Here is a 17,730-nt window from a genome sequence, read left to right on the forward strand (position 1 = left end):
ACAAGGGAAGAAGTGCACTATGTTTCCCCAGTGCTTTCTGTTGTGTTGATTAACAAACTGTAAACCAGACACCACCATTCACCCTTCAGCGGAGTTAGCTGTGACTCTCAATTGGGAGCTAACTGAAGGATACACAGTTCCCAGAGCTGGTGTGGTTGTGAAAAGATCCAAGGCAGCCAAATGAGGGATGAAGGTGTGCTTAGTGTATCCCAAGGAAAAGACAAGTTTAGAAAAGCTTAGACTTAGGGCTTGTGTACATCTCATCATACAGATATGACACCCCAGTGTTCTGATTGAACGGAGTTAACCGAGGTGGGTGAGGTCAAAGGAAACAGAGGTGAGAAACGAGGGATCTGGGAACCAGAGCTGATCTCTGAGCCTCCTGAGAGGTGCAAGGTACTCTGTCAGCTTACATGCAGACTCAACACTAACCCTAGGTTGGCATTAAGTTTAGGAGCTCACATTTAGAAGCCTTCCATGTGTTTCCTTTTGCTTCTATTTATACTGTAATTGAAGGGTAACGAGTATTGTAGGATAGGAGTTACAGTTTTGGTTTGGTTTGGTTTGGTTTGGTTTTTTTGCGGTACGCGGGCCTCTCACTGTTGTGGCCTCTCCCGTTGCGGAGCACAGGCTCCGGACCTGCAGGCTCAGCGGCCATGGCTCACGGGCCCAGCCGCTCTGCGGCATGTGGGATCTTCCCGGACCGGGGCACGAACCCGTGTCCCCTGCATCGGCAGGCGGACTCTCAACCACTGCGCCACCAGGGAAGCCCAGGAGTTACATTTTATTTCTTAATTCTTTCAGAGTTTTGTGTAGTCTGTTCAGGATTTTACTGTCTCCACAAGAATCTTGTGTTAGCCAGCAGCACAATCTATGTGATAGCTACTTCATTGAAAGGTTATTTTTTAATCTCATATGTTTCCAGAATGAGTAGGTTGAAGAGTCTCTCCTACACCCACATCAGTAAACAGCTTACTGATCAAAAGCTAGGTGTCATTTTTTTCCCTCTCTAAATCACAAGGAAATCTTGCCTTGTTTTCTTGCCAAAAGTTTATTGCACTAAAGTTATATCTTTTGCAAAATCAGTAATAGTTTAAGGAAATCTGGATGATTTGTACTTACCACAGCTTGAAACAGAATTCTTAGGAGTCTGACCGTAGAATTAAAAGCTTTGAAATTCTTTTGAGGTGTTAGCAATCTTAATGATCCTGGTTTTATTTTTTAATACTGTAAACAAATAATAAAAGTAATGTCTACTGATTAAGTGGTTTTATGATTAAATATATATTTCACATCGTGCCTAAAATAGATATCAGAGTGAGCAAGACAGAATTAAACAATAGAGAGTGAGCCCAAAGTATGAATGGCATATTTATTTGCATTAAATAGGAAGAATACATTGTTACTGATGTTTATAGAAAGCATATTCTTTGACATAAGCTTCACAGAGACTATCAGGAACAGAATCCCTTGGAATTAAGTTTAAAGTAACATGTGGGTAGATACCTAGGAATTCCTACAGGACCGTAAGCAATTTGGAAGTTAAATGCCAAGGAGGCAGATGGGGCCTTCTATTTCAAACTGTGCTTGTGAAAGGAATATGTTCAAATCTGCAATATTATAAGACAGTGTTAATTCTATAGGTCGAGACTTTCTGGTGAAATTTTAATGTTTTTAACCACCATCCAAATACAGGTGTTACACATTTAAACTACTCAGCCTCATTTTGTGTCCTTGGCGTTTATGTATTTATTAAAATTAGATAGGGTTTTTTTTTTCAAGTCATCATCTTTCTTATGAAATTTTCTTTTTTCTTATTTAAAGAATAATTCTTAAATCAACACATGTTAGTGTGTTCTATAGGCAAGCACTTTTTTTTTTTTTTTTTTGCGGTATGCGGGCTTTTCACTGTTGTGGCCTCTCCCGTTGCGGAGCCCGGGCTCTGGACGCTCAGGCTCAGCGGCCATGGCTCACGGGCCCAGCCGCTCCACGGCATGCGGGATCTTCCCGGACCGGGGCACGAACCCGTGTCCCCTGCATCGGCAGGTGGACTCCCAACCACTGCGCCACCAGGGAAGCCCCGAGCCCTTTGTTTTGATCTTACCTCTGCTTCCCAGGTAATCTGCCGGGCTGGGTTAGTCATAACAGACCCTCACCTGGGGAGAGCCAGATTATTGAAACTGGTGAATGTTGTCCAATCAAATGATGTGAATCTGCTAAAAAACTGTAATTTGGATTTTTTCCTAATTGACATTTCAGCAGGTTTTTTTCCTGACAACCAACAATGGCAAGCCAAGTGACTTTACTTAAGGCTAGACATAGAAGGAGCTGGAAGGACCCTCCCCGTGAGCACGAAGGGTGTAGCAGAGTGGGACACATCAATTAATCTGGTGGCTGTAAGAAATTGTTCAGCTGTAGGTATAATAGGAGAGAGGTCAGACAGCCCTATTTTTCTCCGCTTATGATTGTTATTGTTCCTTCAGAATTCCATTCCTCTTCTGAGTTTTATACTGATACCAAGGCAGAGACTGGGAGAAACAGGAAAAGCACATGGGTCTACATCCAGATCATGCAGTTTGGTTCACAAGGGCTCCTGGTCATAAAGTCACAGTTCTGGAAGCTTCCTCCTCCTTCCAGGCCCCTCCTGCCTGCAGCTGTGGCTCTGGGATTTCCTGAGTATGAACAGTTCCTGGCTTTCTCTAAGGAACGCACTAACTTTCCGGGAAAACTTAGGACAACTACTTACCTCCCAGCTTCATGTTTCTTATCTGTAAATGGAAAGGACAGTTCTTACTTTTCTTATTCACAAGATGGTCGTGAGGATCCCCTGAGAAAACTGATTTGGAAGAGCTGTGAAACGATAACCTGCATCTCTGTGATACAGGCATTACCCCGCTAACCCGTCCCTCAGAGATGCGCCGGGGCCAGCTGCCCTGGGTGACAAGGCGGGGAGGGCCCTGCGCTGGAGAGCACAGGATGCAGGTGCTGGCTCTGAGAGGACACAGAACAACTGGTGTTCACTCGGACAAGCATCTCAACCTTCCCAGCCCAGCTCCTTTTAGGTCAAAATTTCCATCAAATGTGATTACTACCTGCAAATTATTCATGCCACTCTTTCTGTTAAACCAGCCTGTGAAATTCAGTTGTCAGTCTCTTAGAATCCTCAAAAAAGTGTTCACACGTTCTTCGCTGTGTTTCCCCAGCGCTCTGTGACCTGTACAGGTCACCATGGATTTGTATCCATCTGAGACTAAAATTCAGAGGCCTTGGCTGACGCTATGTGAATCTGCACGTCCCCCCAACCCTGCCCCGCTTTCACAGCAGGAGATGCTAAGTGCTGATTGCGTTCCTGTCGCCTGAAGCTGTACGCCGTGATATCATACTTCTCCCGAGAAAGATGGATGTTTAAATCAGCATCCTTCAGTGCCCTGGGTTTCTATTCTGTCTGCTGTCTTTTTAAGCCAAGATCATTTCCTGAGATAAAATCACCTCGTGGGATGAGATGATGATTAAGTGAATGTTCATGGAACTCTTAGCACAGTGCCTTGCATACAGTAAACACCTGGTAGACGGCATCTGCTGTTGTTATAATCATTAGCCTTTGAAATGGACATTTTAAATACTTTGCATAATGATAGAAAGTTGGGAGCAAGCTTAAATATGTCATAATGGCTGTAACCTGGGCTCTCCAGCTCCATGACTTGTGTTTTGCCGTCTTGATCAAGTTGCTTTTCCTCTCCCTGTGCCTCAGTGTCTCCATCTGTAAGGTGAGATAATACTATTACTCGATAGGGCTATTTTGAGGATCAACTAAGTAAATACACGTGAAGTATTAAATGTACAGCCCGGTACACATTCAGCACTCAGTAAATACTAACTATGGTTAGAAAACCAAGAAAGAAAGAGGAATTCCTACTTCCAGAGGTCAACATTTGAATTTTTTCCTGCTTTTCTGGACACTGAATTTGTAATTAACCACTTCTTTACCCCTACATGTATAGACGAAGCTTCTGAATTCCTCATCTGCGGTACCTGCTTGCTCATCTCTCCGGTAGCACCTACTGACTCATGATAGTTTGGGATTCAAGTCCTACTCTGAGTCTTGAATATTCTCATCTGTGAAAAATAGTAATGCCTGCCTCACAGGGCTACTGAGTGTATCACAAGTGCTAATACCTAGAAAGTTCTTACAGTGTTTGACACATGCAATAAATAAATACGAGGGCCACCTATAATTTTATTTCTCTGGATGGGAAAGCATTCCCTACCATTCCAACAAGGCTTTCAAGGAAAGGAATGCAATCCTAACAAAACAGCCAAGTTTATCTTTGAAAAGAATCCTTGACAAGGAGGCCTCTGTATCTCTTTCTGCTCTTTTAGACATTTCTCCTTGTGACTGGTGTGGCCGGCGTGATGGTGGCTGTGATTCCTTGGACTGTGATGCCCCTGGTTCCCCTTGGCATCATTTTCTTTGTTCTTCGGCAATATTTCTCAGAGACGTCAGGAGATGTCAAACGCCTGGAATGTGCAGGTGAGTTCCCAGGGCTCTCGGGTTGGGATGGCATCTCAGCCTGGCTTCCATTTGTGCTGTAATGGACCAGACCCCTGAAATTCTGCAGACTCTGTCTTCTGGAATTTCTCACTAAGTTAACATTAGGTAATTAGATATTATGGCCGCTGTGAGTCCATGTGGCCCTTAAGGCAAATGGAGCTGGTGGCGGGTCAGCTGCAGCTTTGCATTTTAGCACGAGGAGGACGAATTGAGCACCGTGAGGACAGGGGACTGTTTCTGTCTTGTTCATGACATGCTTCCTCACACAGAGCATCTACTCCATAAATACTTTTCTTAAAAATACAATATTTCATCATGCTGGAACTAATGAAGGGAAACGGGATTTTTCTTCTCCAAAAGTTACTAGAAGTGACAAGGAAAGGAAAAGATTAGGAAAAGGAAAGGAGACATCAGGAAACATATGTCAGAAGTAATATATTTGAAAGATACATTCTTTCTCATGTTCAAAGATGGCAGTTAAGTTGCACTTGTTAAATGCTTTGAAAAGGTAAGTGCTGTCATTTTCAGGTTTGCAGTTATCATCACCAGTATTTGGCGTGGTACCACCCTGTTTGTGGTCCCCCTTCCCCAATGCTGTTCATATAAATGGCTGCTGAAAATAATCCCCTAAGAAGGACACAGGAGGGAGAATCCGTTCCGTACGCATGTAGTTTATTACTCCATTCAACTTCCTAGTTTTAGAATAATGGGAAACACATTTTATGATTAATTATTCTATTCTGCAGGTAATCAGAGAGGACGAAATAATTCAGAGCTTATCTCGCTATTAATGCACAAACATATTTCGTTAATATTGAAACAAAAAATTATAAGTAGAATTGTTATATATTTTTTAAAAAGGTATAAGGACAATAGCCAAAAAGGAAGGAAGGAAGATGTTTACATCAGAAATCCCAGCCATGGGCAGTTATTGCAAATTAATACCAACTTAACTTTCTAGAAACCAAGCCGAGAAGTGAAACATATTGATCCCAAGGTTCTTCGTATCTACTAAGTGGAAAAACATCTACATTCATGGAGACAAAGGAGTTTTTTTGTTGTGGTATTTGTGTGTTTTTTTAAAGCAATGAATTCTTTTTTTTTTTTTTAAAGAAGATGTTGGGGGTAGGAGTTTATTAATTAATTTATTTATCTTTGCTGTGTTGGGTTTTTGTTTCTGTGTGAGGGCTTTTCTCTAGTTGTGGCAAGTGGGGGCCACTCTTCATCATGGTGCGCGGGACTCTCACTATCGCGGCCTCTCTTGTTGCGGAGCACAGGCTCCAGACGCTCAGGCTCAGTAGTTGTGGCTCACGGGCCCAGTTGCTCCGCGGCATGTGGGATCCTCCCAGACCAGGGCTCGAACCCGTGTCCTCTGCATTAGCAGGCGGATTCCCAACCACTGCGCCACCAGGGAAGCCCCTAAAGTAATGAATTCTTAAGAGGCATTTATCCTAAGTATCTACATAAAGGATAGTGGGCATCAGTTTCATAAAAGCTGTAGACAAAACGTTCAGTCATCAAGAGAACCAGCTAAAGCCCCGTGAGGTCTGGTTTTGTGAGGTGTTTGAATGGACTGTGGAGCAGTAGAGTCCAGATGTGTGCGCTGTTCTGCCCATGTGACTTGGTAGGATGGTAGGACCTGGGGAAGCAGAAGAGGAAGTGATGAGCTCCATCCAGTCTTCTGTGTACGCAAGGCTTCAGGTGTTTTATGATTTGAGGCCACTCACGAAATGGAGTCATTCAACAGTCTTGTTGCAAAGCAGATCTGGTACATTCAAAGAGGAGTTGTACCAGAAGGAATGCTTGACAGAGATGTTTGCCTGGGGCAAGGGCCGCCTCCCATCTGTATGAAAGTGGAGAGGAGGGCACCTCCTGAGGCTTTTTTAAAGAATCAGTACAGGAATTCTTCAGTGTTTGTTATGGGGGTTTTGAAAACTTGGGCACAGCTCCCGTGGAGTATTTGTGTTTTCGGCACCCCTAGTAGGCTGTGACAGTGTTAGACCGTAAGTTCAATCTGGATACCCCCTCCTCCACTTCCCCAGATAACTAAATGTGGTGGTCAGTTCATTAGAACTGTTTATGTTTTCTCTCTAGATAGTGGGTCTGTGTCATAAATAATAACACTGCTGTTTTCTCTGTACAGTAAATGATAGTATGTCTTAAGGCCACTGCTAGAGCCACTAGCAAAAAGAAGGACGCCTGATTGCTATGGCCAGACGACATAAACCTGCTTCATTTTTGTGCTCTGAAGAACTACTAAAGTCCTGAGGTTTATTTTCATTTATTTATTTATTTATTTTAACACCTTTATTGGAGTATAATTGCTTTACAATGGTGTGTTAGTTTCTGCTTTCTAACAAAGTGTATCAGTTATACATATACCTATGTTCCCACATCTCTTCCCTCTTGCATCTCCCTCCCTGCCACCCTCCCTATCCCACCCCTCCAGGCGGTCACAAAGCACCGACCTGAGGTTTATTTTCAGATCCTACTGCCTAGCTGCCACTGGAAGCTTAGGTTAACTTTTGTCATCTTAATGACAAATCTGCAGCTGATTATAATGGGGTTTTTTTTTGCATATTTTTGCAAAAGCGAGCGTAGCAGTGGTCAGTCAGGGAGCAGTACGTAAAGCCAAGATGAAGTTTGGTTGCCTTTCTCTAGCCAGCTCTATTCATTTGGCCGTGCCTGAATGCTGAAGCCATATCCAGGGTCACAGACTCACACTATCTGTCCCTGACAACAGCAGGTTATAGCCTAGTTCATGGTGGGCAATGAAAATCGTAAGGGTCCTCCCTGCCCAGCAGCCTGAAGCCCAACTGTTCCTTGATGTGCAGGAGCCAGACCCTGGTGCTCGTGTTCAGTGTGCTCTTAGAGAAGATGCCAGGAAATGAATGTGACACCAGGCCCCAGACCCACATGAAGTCACTCAAAAGAGAACGGACATTAAGGCCACGGTCAGATTCTAAAAGAGTGATGTGAGTGTCACATGCAGAGTGACCTCCAGAAGCCTCAGGTATCCAGCAGGCAGTTATAAAAACATCCATCAGGTTCATGGAGTGGAGTCAAGACCATTCAGAGATGCCTTGGCTGCCCGGGTCCTATGGGCAAAAGGGCAATGTGGTACCCAGGCTCCGTGACCTGCAAAGAGACTCTTGATGCAGGTTCAGGGGAAGTCCCAGGATGCAGGGAGACAGCAGACTGTCCCTTCACCTTCGTATCTCACCCCAGTCCTGTGCCTGGCACTGTTCCAGTTTGGGGGATATGCCGATTTTATCCCAGCCCTTAAGTTACTAATCTGAGGTGGAGACAACACAGATAGCTCATCAAAATTCAGTGTGGTGAGCACTCTCACAGAGAATTAAATTGAAAAATGCTGCTGACTCAAAAATTAGTGGATAGTACTCAGCCATGAAGAAGAATGAAATATTGCCATTTGCAGCAAAATGGTTGGACCTAGAGAATATTATTCTGAGTAGAGTCAGTCAGAGAAGGGCAGTATAAATACTATATGATATCACTTATATGTGGAATCTAAAAAACAATACAAATGACTATATATACAAAACAGAAACAGACTCAGAGACATAGAAAACAAACTTACGGTTACCAAAGCAGGCAGGGAGGGAGGGAGGAACAAATTAGGAGTATGGGATTAACAGACACACACTACTATACATAAAGTAGGTGAGCAACAAGGATTTACTGTATAGCACAGGGAATTCTATGCAGTAACTTGTAATAACCTATAATGGAACATAATCAGAAAAAAACTGAATCACTATGCTATATACCTGAAACTAACACATTATTGCAAATCAACTAGACTTCATTAAGTTTTTAAAAAATTAGTGAACAATTTCCAACTGGAGGGATATCAGGGAAGAATTTGGAGGGAAGCATGTTTGAGGAGGACCTTGATGAATGAGCTAGTAAAGAATTTCTTTATCTAAATCTAGCTGTGATTTGAATTTGGTCAAAGATAGGTTCAGAGGGAATCTTCATTTCCACGTCATAAAAGTGAAGCTTGGTGTGACCAGGAGTTGGGGGTTTCATGTGGAGGACCCTCTACGGAAGGGGCATCATCCCTCTTCTCCCAGGCAGCCCACCAGGAAGCCCTTTGGCAGGATGTGCAACCACAGAGCACGAGAGGCAGTTGGTTTCCTTGCATCCAGCCTCCCTAACTTTCTTTGTTGTTTGTCTGTCTCTGCTTCGCCAAGCACAGAGCCTAGTGTTTTCCCACCTAGCATCTTCCTTCCGGGGACTCTGGACCATCCGGGCGAACAATGCTGAACAGAAGTTTCAGGAACTGTTCGATGCGCACCAGGATTTGCATTCAGGTCTGTAAGTTTCTGGACATGATTTCAAAGGATGGGAGGTGCTGCCTTCTGAGGCTTGAGTCCTTGTCAGGTGGCCTTGCCGGCCCACACCTCTCTCTGCGCCTCCCCAGCCCTTCCTCTCAGCCTCCCCTCTGAACTTCCCTCTTCCTCTGTCACACCCCTGCTTTTCTCCCCTCACTGGCTTGCATTGTCCTTCCATCACTGTGACCTGTGGCTTTCTGTCCCTTTAGGGCAGGAGTCAGCAAACTTTGTTTTGCAAAGAGCCAGAGAGTAATAATTTAGGCTTTGTTTGCCATACTATCTCTATTGTAACTTTTCAACTTTCCTGTTTCAGCACAAAGACAGACAAAGATAATACATCAGCAAATGGCCAGTGGCTGTGGTCCAATAAAACTTTATTTTCAGAACAGGTGGTGGGCTGTTTTTGGCCCCCAGGCTGTAGTTTGCGGACTCTCTTTTCACAGCATGAAGGGCAGCAGATGTGATTGAGGAAAATAATTTCCTGATTTGCCGCCCAGTTGATGTGTATTATTCTTTGTACCAGTGAAGTTTTTTCTAGGTAGAAATTTCAGAATTTTCTCTAAGTCTATAAAATCCTGGCTCAGTTATCCAGTCTTTATTGTATTTTGGAGATAAAGTGGCATTTTGAAAGCCACATGCAGATCCCGTTAGCTGATGGCTCGTAAGAATAAACGCTATGCAGGGCCTGCAGTAAGTGCAGAAGGTGCTGGAAACACAGTGTGAGCTGAGCTCTCTGCTACTGGAGAAAAGGGAACAGTTGACATGTGAGAGGATGAGCCTCACTGAGGCCCAGCACTGCAGGAAATGTACCAACGAGACCATTTTTCCATGTTCTTTATTATGACTCTTGCCATCTTGTCTAATATACACTGTTTGGTTCTAATAAATTGTATTATAGCATTTATAGCGTGTGATTCCACAGTGTGGTCCATGTGAAGTCATTTGTGTCTTGATGAGACCTTTTATCTTTTTCTTTTCTTTCTTTGAATGGGTGGAGGTCTTCGCAACTGTAGCAAGCTGACCTTCTGAACATTCCAGGTAGTGTCCTATCGTTGGGAGGAGAGGAGAGAACCAAGTTTACCGTTAAGATTTTTGTTCAGCTTAGCACTTTAGGTTTTAGCTTTAGGGCTACTTAGATCTCGGTTGTGGGTATTGAGGTGAGAAAGATTCCCTGTAGGAAAGAACAGTATCCTCCCTGCTGTGTGGGTACCAGATGAGCAGGTTGGCCTGAGTGCCATGAACTCACCATCCCTAACTCTTCCATAGGAACAACATTGAATAAGAAACAATGAGAGTAGTATTTAGATTTAAAAGCAGTGGTTCTTAAAACCCATTGCCTTGTGTTTCGTGGTTTCATCTGCAGCTACATTGGACGTAGTAAGTGAAATTACATAATGATCCTTGAAAGCATAATGACGAAGGTCTGAATAATGACATTATTCCTCACCTATATAATACTGTAAAATGTATGTCAATCCTGTTGGGATTAATAAACGCATCTAACATTCTTTCTAAATTTATAGTGGGTTTTTTTTTTCACTGTATTATTGTCTCAATCAACAGATAGTAAAAGTATGAGTAATACTGTCATTGCATGAAATGATTTAAATATGTAAAGGGGTCTTCTTGGTAAAGTGACAGAAGGAGCTGAGCAAGGGGTTGAGAATGAGACTATTCCCCTTCTTCTTCCTCATTTAGCTTTGGATGCTGGTAAGGTGGGCCTGGCGCTGTCTCTCGCCCTCACGCTCATGGGGGTGACCCAGTGGTGCGTCTGGCAAAGCGTCAGAGTTGAGAATATGGTGATGTTGGTCTTATCTTACCGTTCTTAGCTTTTTCAAGTCTCCTTGCCATTAAATGGCATAAAAGCAATTCTTATGTAAAATAGTAAAACTTATTTTTACGTCATAGGTAAAAGATTTTTTATATCCTCCTCCATCTGTTTAAAGTTAATGTAAAATAAGATATATATATATATATCTTTTTCTCAGTCTTATGTGTGCCGTATCAGCAGGTTTTATATTCATCACAAGCTGTCTTCAAATATAATAAATGTCTCTGTAAGAGGGAGGTTCTGAAATCCTGGAGAGAATATAAGCTAATTTCTTAGGGGTTTGTTTATTTTTGTTTCTTACGGGGTAATTCCTCATTTTTGGTAAAAGAAGAATTCAGTATTTTGAGGTTTGTTTATTTAATTAATAGGTTCCTCTGTCCCCCATTTTAGCATTTGATCTTGTATGTGTTGAACACCTGAATTTGCTGGTGTCCCTTTTTTCTGGTAGGATAAGCCCCGTCTCAGAATGAGCTATCAAAGGTGTCAAATTAAAGTTGTTTAAAAGGCCTTAGTCAATATGTAAATTATAGTCTCTTTTGAACATTAGCATCTTTTCTCCTAAAGGGAGAGAAACAATAAAAACAAAATCTTTCCATTTCTTTCTTCTAATACAGTAGAAAGTGATTAATGATTAAAATGAGGTTTGATGGCCATCCAGTCTGCTCATCTATGACAGATGGCCCTTCTGTAGCAACACATTACTGACTGGTGTCCATAAGTATTCTTTTCTTTAACAAAATTCTTTTGCTTTTTATTCAGGTGTGAAGAGTGGATCAATAAAATCTTTGCATTCATTTCTCTAATTCTTTAATTTTAATATAGTGTTGAAGGAAGTAGCTGTAAAGGACAGTGTTACAAGGCCATAAACAAGTTTGCAAATCATCAAAGGCTTCATCAAACTCCTACTTCTGTCCTTTGTGTTTGCTAAGACCTTAGATATTCTTACCCATAGAAACGCGGATGTAAAGATAGAAAAGCAGAATACTTCATGTACAATCTCTGAACATCCATGAACAAGACCTTCCCTTCCTGACTCATGTGATGTCATATGTGTTTCAGATGATTTCAGTAGAAAGAGTGATTGAATATACAGACCTCGAGAAAGAAGCACCCTGGCAATACTTCTTTCATCTTCCACCACCAGCCTGGCCCCATGAAGGACAGATTTTCTTTCAAAATATTAACTTAAGGTACAGCTTGGATGGGCCTCTGGTATTGAAGGACCTGTCATTAACTCAAGAGGAAAGGTTTGTTTAAGCCATTTGCCTCTTTAAAATCCAGCTTAAGATTTAGCACTGCACCTGCTGTTGGGTTCCTCATCAGTGTGTCAGGGGGACTCTTTGTTCCTCCTGGATGCAGATTAGATCAGTGACACTGGAGGTGAATCTTTCTTGGAAACCGACCATGGAATGGGGATCCCAGCATTTCTTTCCCTGTGTGGGGAGCTGCCTCACGGTGGTTGGTGGGCCCTGGAGCTTCTTCGAAATGCAGAATCTCAGGCCCACCCAGACTTCTTGACTCAGAATCACATTTAAACAAGACCTCCCAGTAAGGTCATTTCTCTCCCATAGGCAATTTTTTAAAAAATTTATTTATTTTATTTATTTATTTTTATTTTTGGCTGCATTGGGTCTTCGTTGCTGCACGCAGGCTTTCTCTAGTTGCGGCGAGCGGGGGCTACTCTTCGTTGCAGTGCGTGGGCTTCTCATCGCGGTGGCTTCTCTTGTTGCGGAGCACGGGCTCTAGGTGCGTGGGCTTCAGTAGTTGCGGCACGCGAGCTCAGCAGTTGTGGCTCACGAGCTCTAGAGCACAGGCTCAGTAGTTGTGGCACATGGGCTTAGTTGCTCCGCGGCATGTGGGATCTTCCTGGACCAGGGCTTGAACCCGTGTCCCCTGCATTGGCAGGTGGATTCTTAACCACTGCGCCACCAGGGAAGTCCCTCATAGGCAATTTTTGATGACTGATAACCTGTGATTTCCAAGAAATGTCCTTTGACAGTTTGCAGTTGAGCTCATGAATCACCTAACCCCTCTTGTGTCTTAGCATGCGGCTCTAGAAAGTTCTGTGCCACTTACCCTACAAATTTACTTACTTTTATATTCTGCAAATCATGCCTTTACACTATAATCTAATTCTGTGTGATTCCAGTGCATGTATTTGCATCTTTTCAGCGGAGTCTGTCTTCATCACAGGCAGTTTTCATCCTGCTGTCTGGCCTTCCCCACACCAGCCTCCTGTGGGCACTATAGGTATTTCACCACAGGCTCGGCCCTGCCTGGGCTCCGAGTCAGAGACAGCCCGGTGTAGCAGTGTATGTGCAGCTCTTTCACTACCTGACGGGCTCAAAAATTACTCTTGCTGCCCGAAGCAGGGCACTAGGTCTGTTTGGCCTGTTTCCCAGGCACTAGGAGCCCACGCAGCTGCAGGTTTCTCTGCCAGCGCAGCTGTGGGCGCCAGTTCTTCCTGCTGACAGCCAGCCCCCAAGCTCAGGTACCTGTGTCCATGTCTTGCTTTAACTGTCTGGCATAGGATGTATATGGTAGGCCTGTTCTTTTAACTGCAGCTACACCTCTCCCCACTTTCTCTTCTAGCTACACAGAGGGGCATAATAAGCTGCCAGGCCATCCAGGTGATAAGGAGGCCTCAGCAGAATGGAAAACAGGCCGATGCATGTATTTGAGTCCCGTCCTGTGACTCACGGGCTCTGTTGTTTCAGGCAGACTAATTAATCTTACTAAGTCTCAGTCTTTTCTTTTGCAAAATGGAAGTGATAGGACCTAACCTCTAGGGTTGTTGAACAACTTAAGATAAGGCACTGCGCAGTGGTTGAGAGTCCGCCTGCCGATGCAAGGGACACGGGTTCGTGCCCCGGTCCGGGAAGATCCCACGTGCCGCGGAGCGGCTGGGCCTGTGAGCCATGGCCGCTGAGCCTGCGCGTCCGGAGCCTGTGCTCCGCAACGGGAGAGGCCACAACAGTGAGAGGCCCACGTACAGCAAAAAAAAAAAAAAAAAAAAAAAAAAAGATAAGGCACTTAAAGCACCAGCATGGAGACTAGCATAGAGTAAATTCCTGGACAAAGATTGTTGTCATTTTCATAGTGTGTAAATGACTGTAACCACTTATACTGTATCAATTGTCTGCCCCATGAAAATGTGAGGTTGGCCATTTGCAATTGTATGTATGGTGGCAGGATCCATCTGTCATGTCTTTTCTCTGCCCAACTTATTGTATACCTAAATAATATGGTAATCAATTTTCCATAAATTTCTCCAGCTTGAGTTAAAAATCTCAGCTCCCTACATAATGCCTCTTTGTCTCAGGACACCACAGGTAACACAAAGGCAAATCCAATACAGATCCTGCTGTCAACACATACAGTCCAGTTGAAAAAATAAGAAAAAGGCCATATTAGCTTTGTAAGATAGAAGGAGGTCATCATTTTTATGGAACTTTAGAACAAGATGGTATCACGTCTATTAGGGTTGAGAGGAGTCCACAGGAGGGGTCAGGAAGAGCATTTCTGAGGAATTAGGCCGGTGAGGCAGACTTAGTGATATATGGTTAGGGTTTCAGCAGGTGGAAATGCATGTGGAAGGCATTCCGGAAGGTGGGACCAGCATGAGCAAAGGCACGATGCCCTGATTCAGTGAGTGAAGAACCAGGCACCTGCAGAGCATTCAGGGAAAAGAACTGCCAGGTGTATAGCACACATTTTCACGTTCAGCCGTCACGACTACCTAGTAACCCCAGGGAAGCTGCCTCGTGGAGGTGGAGGATGGAGAGGTTAGCGGGGACGGTTTTGTAGCAGACTTTCCAGGGTGGAGTGACGGGCACAGAGCCACCTTCGGGAGTTTAATCTGAGAAGTGGGTGCACGTGGACCAGGGTGGGCAGATGCGGAAGGCAGGGAGCCAGTAGCTGCTGGGCCTCCAGCAAGACCTCAGGGAAAGTGATTCCACTTTTTGGAATCAAACTGATGTCAAGTAAAACAAAGTTATAACACCTGGGTTTGCTAATGTGCGCCTAGTTTACGAGTGGGAGTAGAAAATGGTATCCGGAATTCCCTAGCAGTCCAGGGGTTAAGACCCAGCACTTCCACTGCCGTGGGCCCGGGTTCAATCCCTGTATGGTTAGCTAAGATCCCCCAAGCCATGCAGCACGGCGAAAATTAAAAAAAAAAAAGGAAAACAAAATATTATCATATTTCTGGAGGGTAGGTTGGCGCTACTTAACAGCTTCCTCTGAAAATGTTCATACCTGTTTCTTATCAGTTGCACACCTAAGAATTTCTCTTAAGGAAATAATGAAGGTTGTTTGCAAAGATTTAGCTTCAGTGATATTTAACAGAGTTATTTATAATAGCAAAATATTGGAGACCATCTACCTATCCGGAAATTGGGGGTTTGTTAAATAAATGATCACATATACTGTAATATTATGTAGCCATTAAAATAAATACTTTTATGAAATACTGAATGAAAGCAGATTACAACTGTATGTTCATGTTAATCCCATTCTGTTTAAGTATATGAGCTTGTATCTTCAAGAACACATCAACATACAAGTCTAGAAGGTAAAAACATCAACATCTTAAGAATGGTTTTTAATCAGAGTGCTGGGGTATAGCTAGAATTTACTTTGCAAATTCATTTGCACTGATTATGATCAAGGAAAGAGTTTCAAAGGAGAGAGACTCAGTGGGGGATTGAGTCATGAAACATTGCAGTAGAATCTGCAGGGCTTGGCACCATGCTGGACTCAGGGAAAGCTGGAAGTAAGGTGGACATTGTGAGCCCATGAGCCTGAGAAAGAAGTAATGAGAGTAGAGTGGGGAAGTCAGAGGAAGCAGCTGTTTTGTGTGGGGCATTGGGTGTTGATCATGTTGAGTTTGACGTATGAAGAGAGATCCAGGGGCAAATGTCTAACAAGTTGGTGTGTTAGTCAGAGGCCAACCCTGGCCTGTTTGAGAAAATAGAATGGGTATGTCACAAAGCACTGAAATAAGACTGTCTCCAAGTGTTTTTGGTGTTAGGAATGTAAACTTACTGATACTGGTGACACTTTCCACGGGCAATTGGAAAAACCCATTGGTGTCCTGGGAAAGACTTCCAGAGTGAATTTTGATAACTGAATGGTAGGAATAGCCAGAGCAGATCTTCTTTGAGTTGCCTTTTTCTTAGGTACTCACGGTGTGAGCAGCCCTCGGTGCCCCTGATAGTATGGGAACATATGCACATTCTCACAGACACAGTTCTCGCCTGTGTCCTGATGTGCGTTGGTTTACATCTGAGAACACCCAGAAATACAGGCATACCTGCTTTTATTGTGCTTCACAGATCATGCATTTTTTACAAATTGAACATTTGTGGCAACCCTGCATCAAGCAAGTCCATTGGCCCCACTTTTCTTACAGCCTTTGTTCACTCCCTGTCTCTGTGTCACATTTTGGTAATTCTTGCAATATTCCAGATCTTTTCAATATTATTGTATCTGTTATGGTGATCTGTGGTCAGCATTCTTTAATGTTACTACAACCCAGTGAAGTCTCAGATGATGGTTAGCACGTTTTTTTAGCAATAAAGTATTTGAAAATTAAGGTATGTACATTGTTTTTCAGATATAATGCTATTGTACACTTAGTAGGCTACAGTATAGTGTAAGCATAACTTTTATATGTACAGAGAAACAAAAAAATTCTTATGACTTGCTTTATTTGGAGATATTCACATTTTTGTGGTCGTCTGGAACCAAATCCACCATATGTTCAAGGTCTGCCTGTACCCAGAACACATGAGTCATATCTATATACATGCACTAGGGCCTGCCTATATGCAGAGAATGGCCCATCTATATTACATATATTAGGGTTTAACATAAGGTGTAAAATGGCTACAAAATAATAAAACTAGCTAAACTCACTTTTCTTACACTTAATCTCTATTGAGATAAGTTCTTTTTTGAAATGCTACGATTGATTTTACAGACAAAGATTCGAAACTTTGGAGGCATTCAAATGAGAAAATATGAAAAGTTCCCAGCATTCTGATTACATGCTCAGAAAGACTTAGTTCTTCTCTGTTTAAAGCTGTGAGTTTTAAAAATTTGCTGAATAAATTTACAAATGATTGAAAACATGTCTTACATCCCACATCAATTCCAAATTTCTGAATAGAAATGAAATCATCTCTTGGGAAGCTCCCACCACGCAGTTGGGCAAGCTTATTGATAAAAAAGGCCAGTTTCTGTATAGTACATGTTTGGATGCACACAGTTAAAAGCCAGTTTTTACAGTATAGTTTTATTCCCGACCAGCATTTTACCTGCATTATATTGATTCCGTAATCTTCTTAATGCACTTAATTTCTCTCTACTTTGGCTTTAATAACTAGACTGAAACTTGCATGTGTCTTTCCAAGGAGCAATTGTAAGTATTAAGTTGTTTATAAAATGACTTTTGAACTGCTCAGATGGAAGGTCCCATACAAGTAGCAAATGTTGTTTGTGTTGTTGATCTCATTATTTGTATTTTGTCTGCTGGATACTGTCTTTTAGGACACTGAGACCTGCATTTTATAATTTTAAGATGTTTCCTTTCAAGATAGGGTATAATTACGATATTTAACATCAGGAAGTGATTTAGTTTCTCTACCAAAGAATAATTCCTCTTAAATAGTAGATCCCTGAGAAAATGAGTACTTGTTTATGTATAACACTTCTTACTTGACTTGTTGACATCTCTGTAAAATTACCCACATGATTCTCAAGGTCAAAATGCCTAGAGAGTAGGAATAAAGCTAATTTAAAAGTGAACTTCTTATGGGCCACTTAGGGTGGGGTCCCCAACCCCCAGGCCGCAGACTGGTACCAGTCGCAGCCTGTTGGGAGCTGGGCTGCACAGCGGGAGGTGAGCAGCGGGCGAGCAAGTGAAGCTTCATCTGCTGCTCCCCATCGCTCCCCATCGCTCCCCATCGCTCACTCGGACTACCGCC

The 17,730-nt window shown here is 42.9% G+C and overlaps 1 protein-coding gene across 1 annotated transcript in view; it reads left to right on the top strand.

The window, feature by feature from the left end:
• Positions 1–17,730, top strand: part of LOC132508733 (ATP-binding cassette sub-family C member 4-like) — a 171,068-nt gene that overhangs the window by 101,134 nt on the left and 52,204 nt on the right. The window contains 4 exon segments of the mRNA XM_060129087.1: positions 4,381–4,531; positions 8,770–8,889; positions 10,609–10,709; positions 11,801–11,992. Coding sequence (XP_059985070.1) covers positions 4,381–4,531; positions 8,770–8,889; positions 10,609–10,709; positions 11,801–11,992 — 564 coding nt within the window.

Source organism: Lagenorhynchus albirostris, chromosome 18 (genome assembly GCF_949774975.1).
Source record: "Lagenorhynchus albirostris chromosome 18, mLagAlb1.1, whole genome shotgun sequence".
Classification (NCBI taxonomy): Eukaryota; Metazoa; Chordata; class Mammalia; order Artiodactyla; family Delphinidae; genus Lagenorhynchus; species Lagenorhynchus albirostris.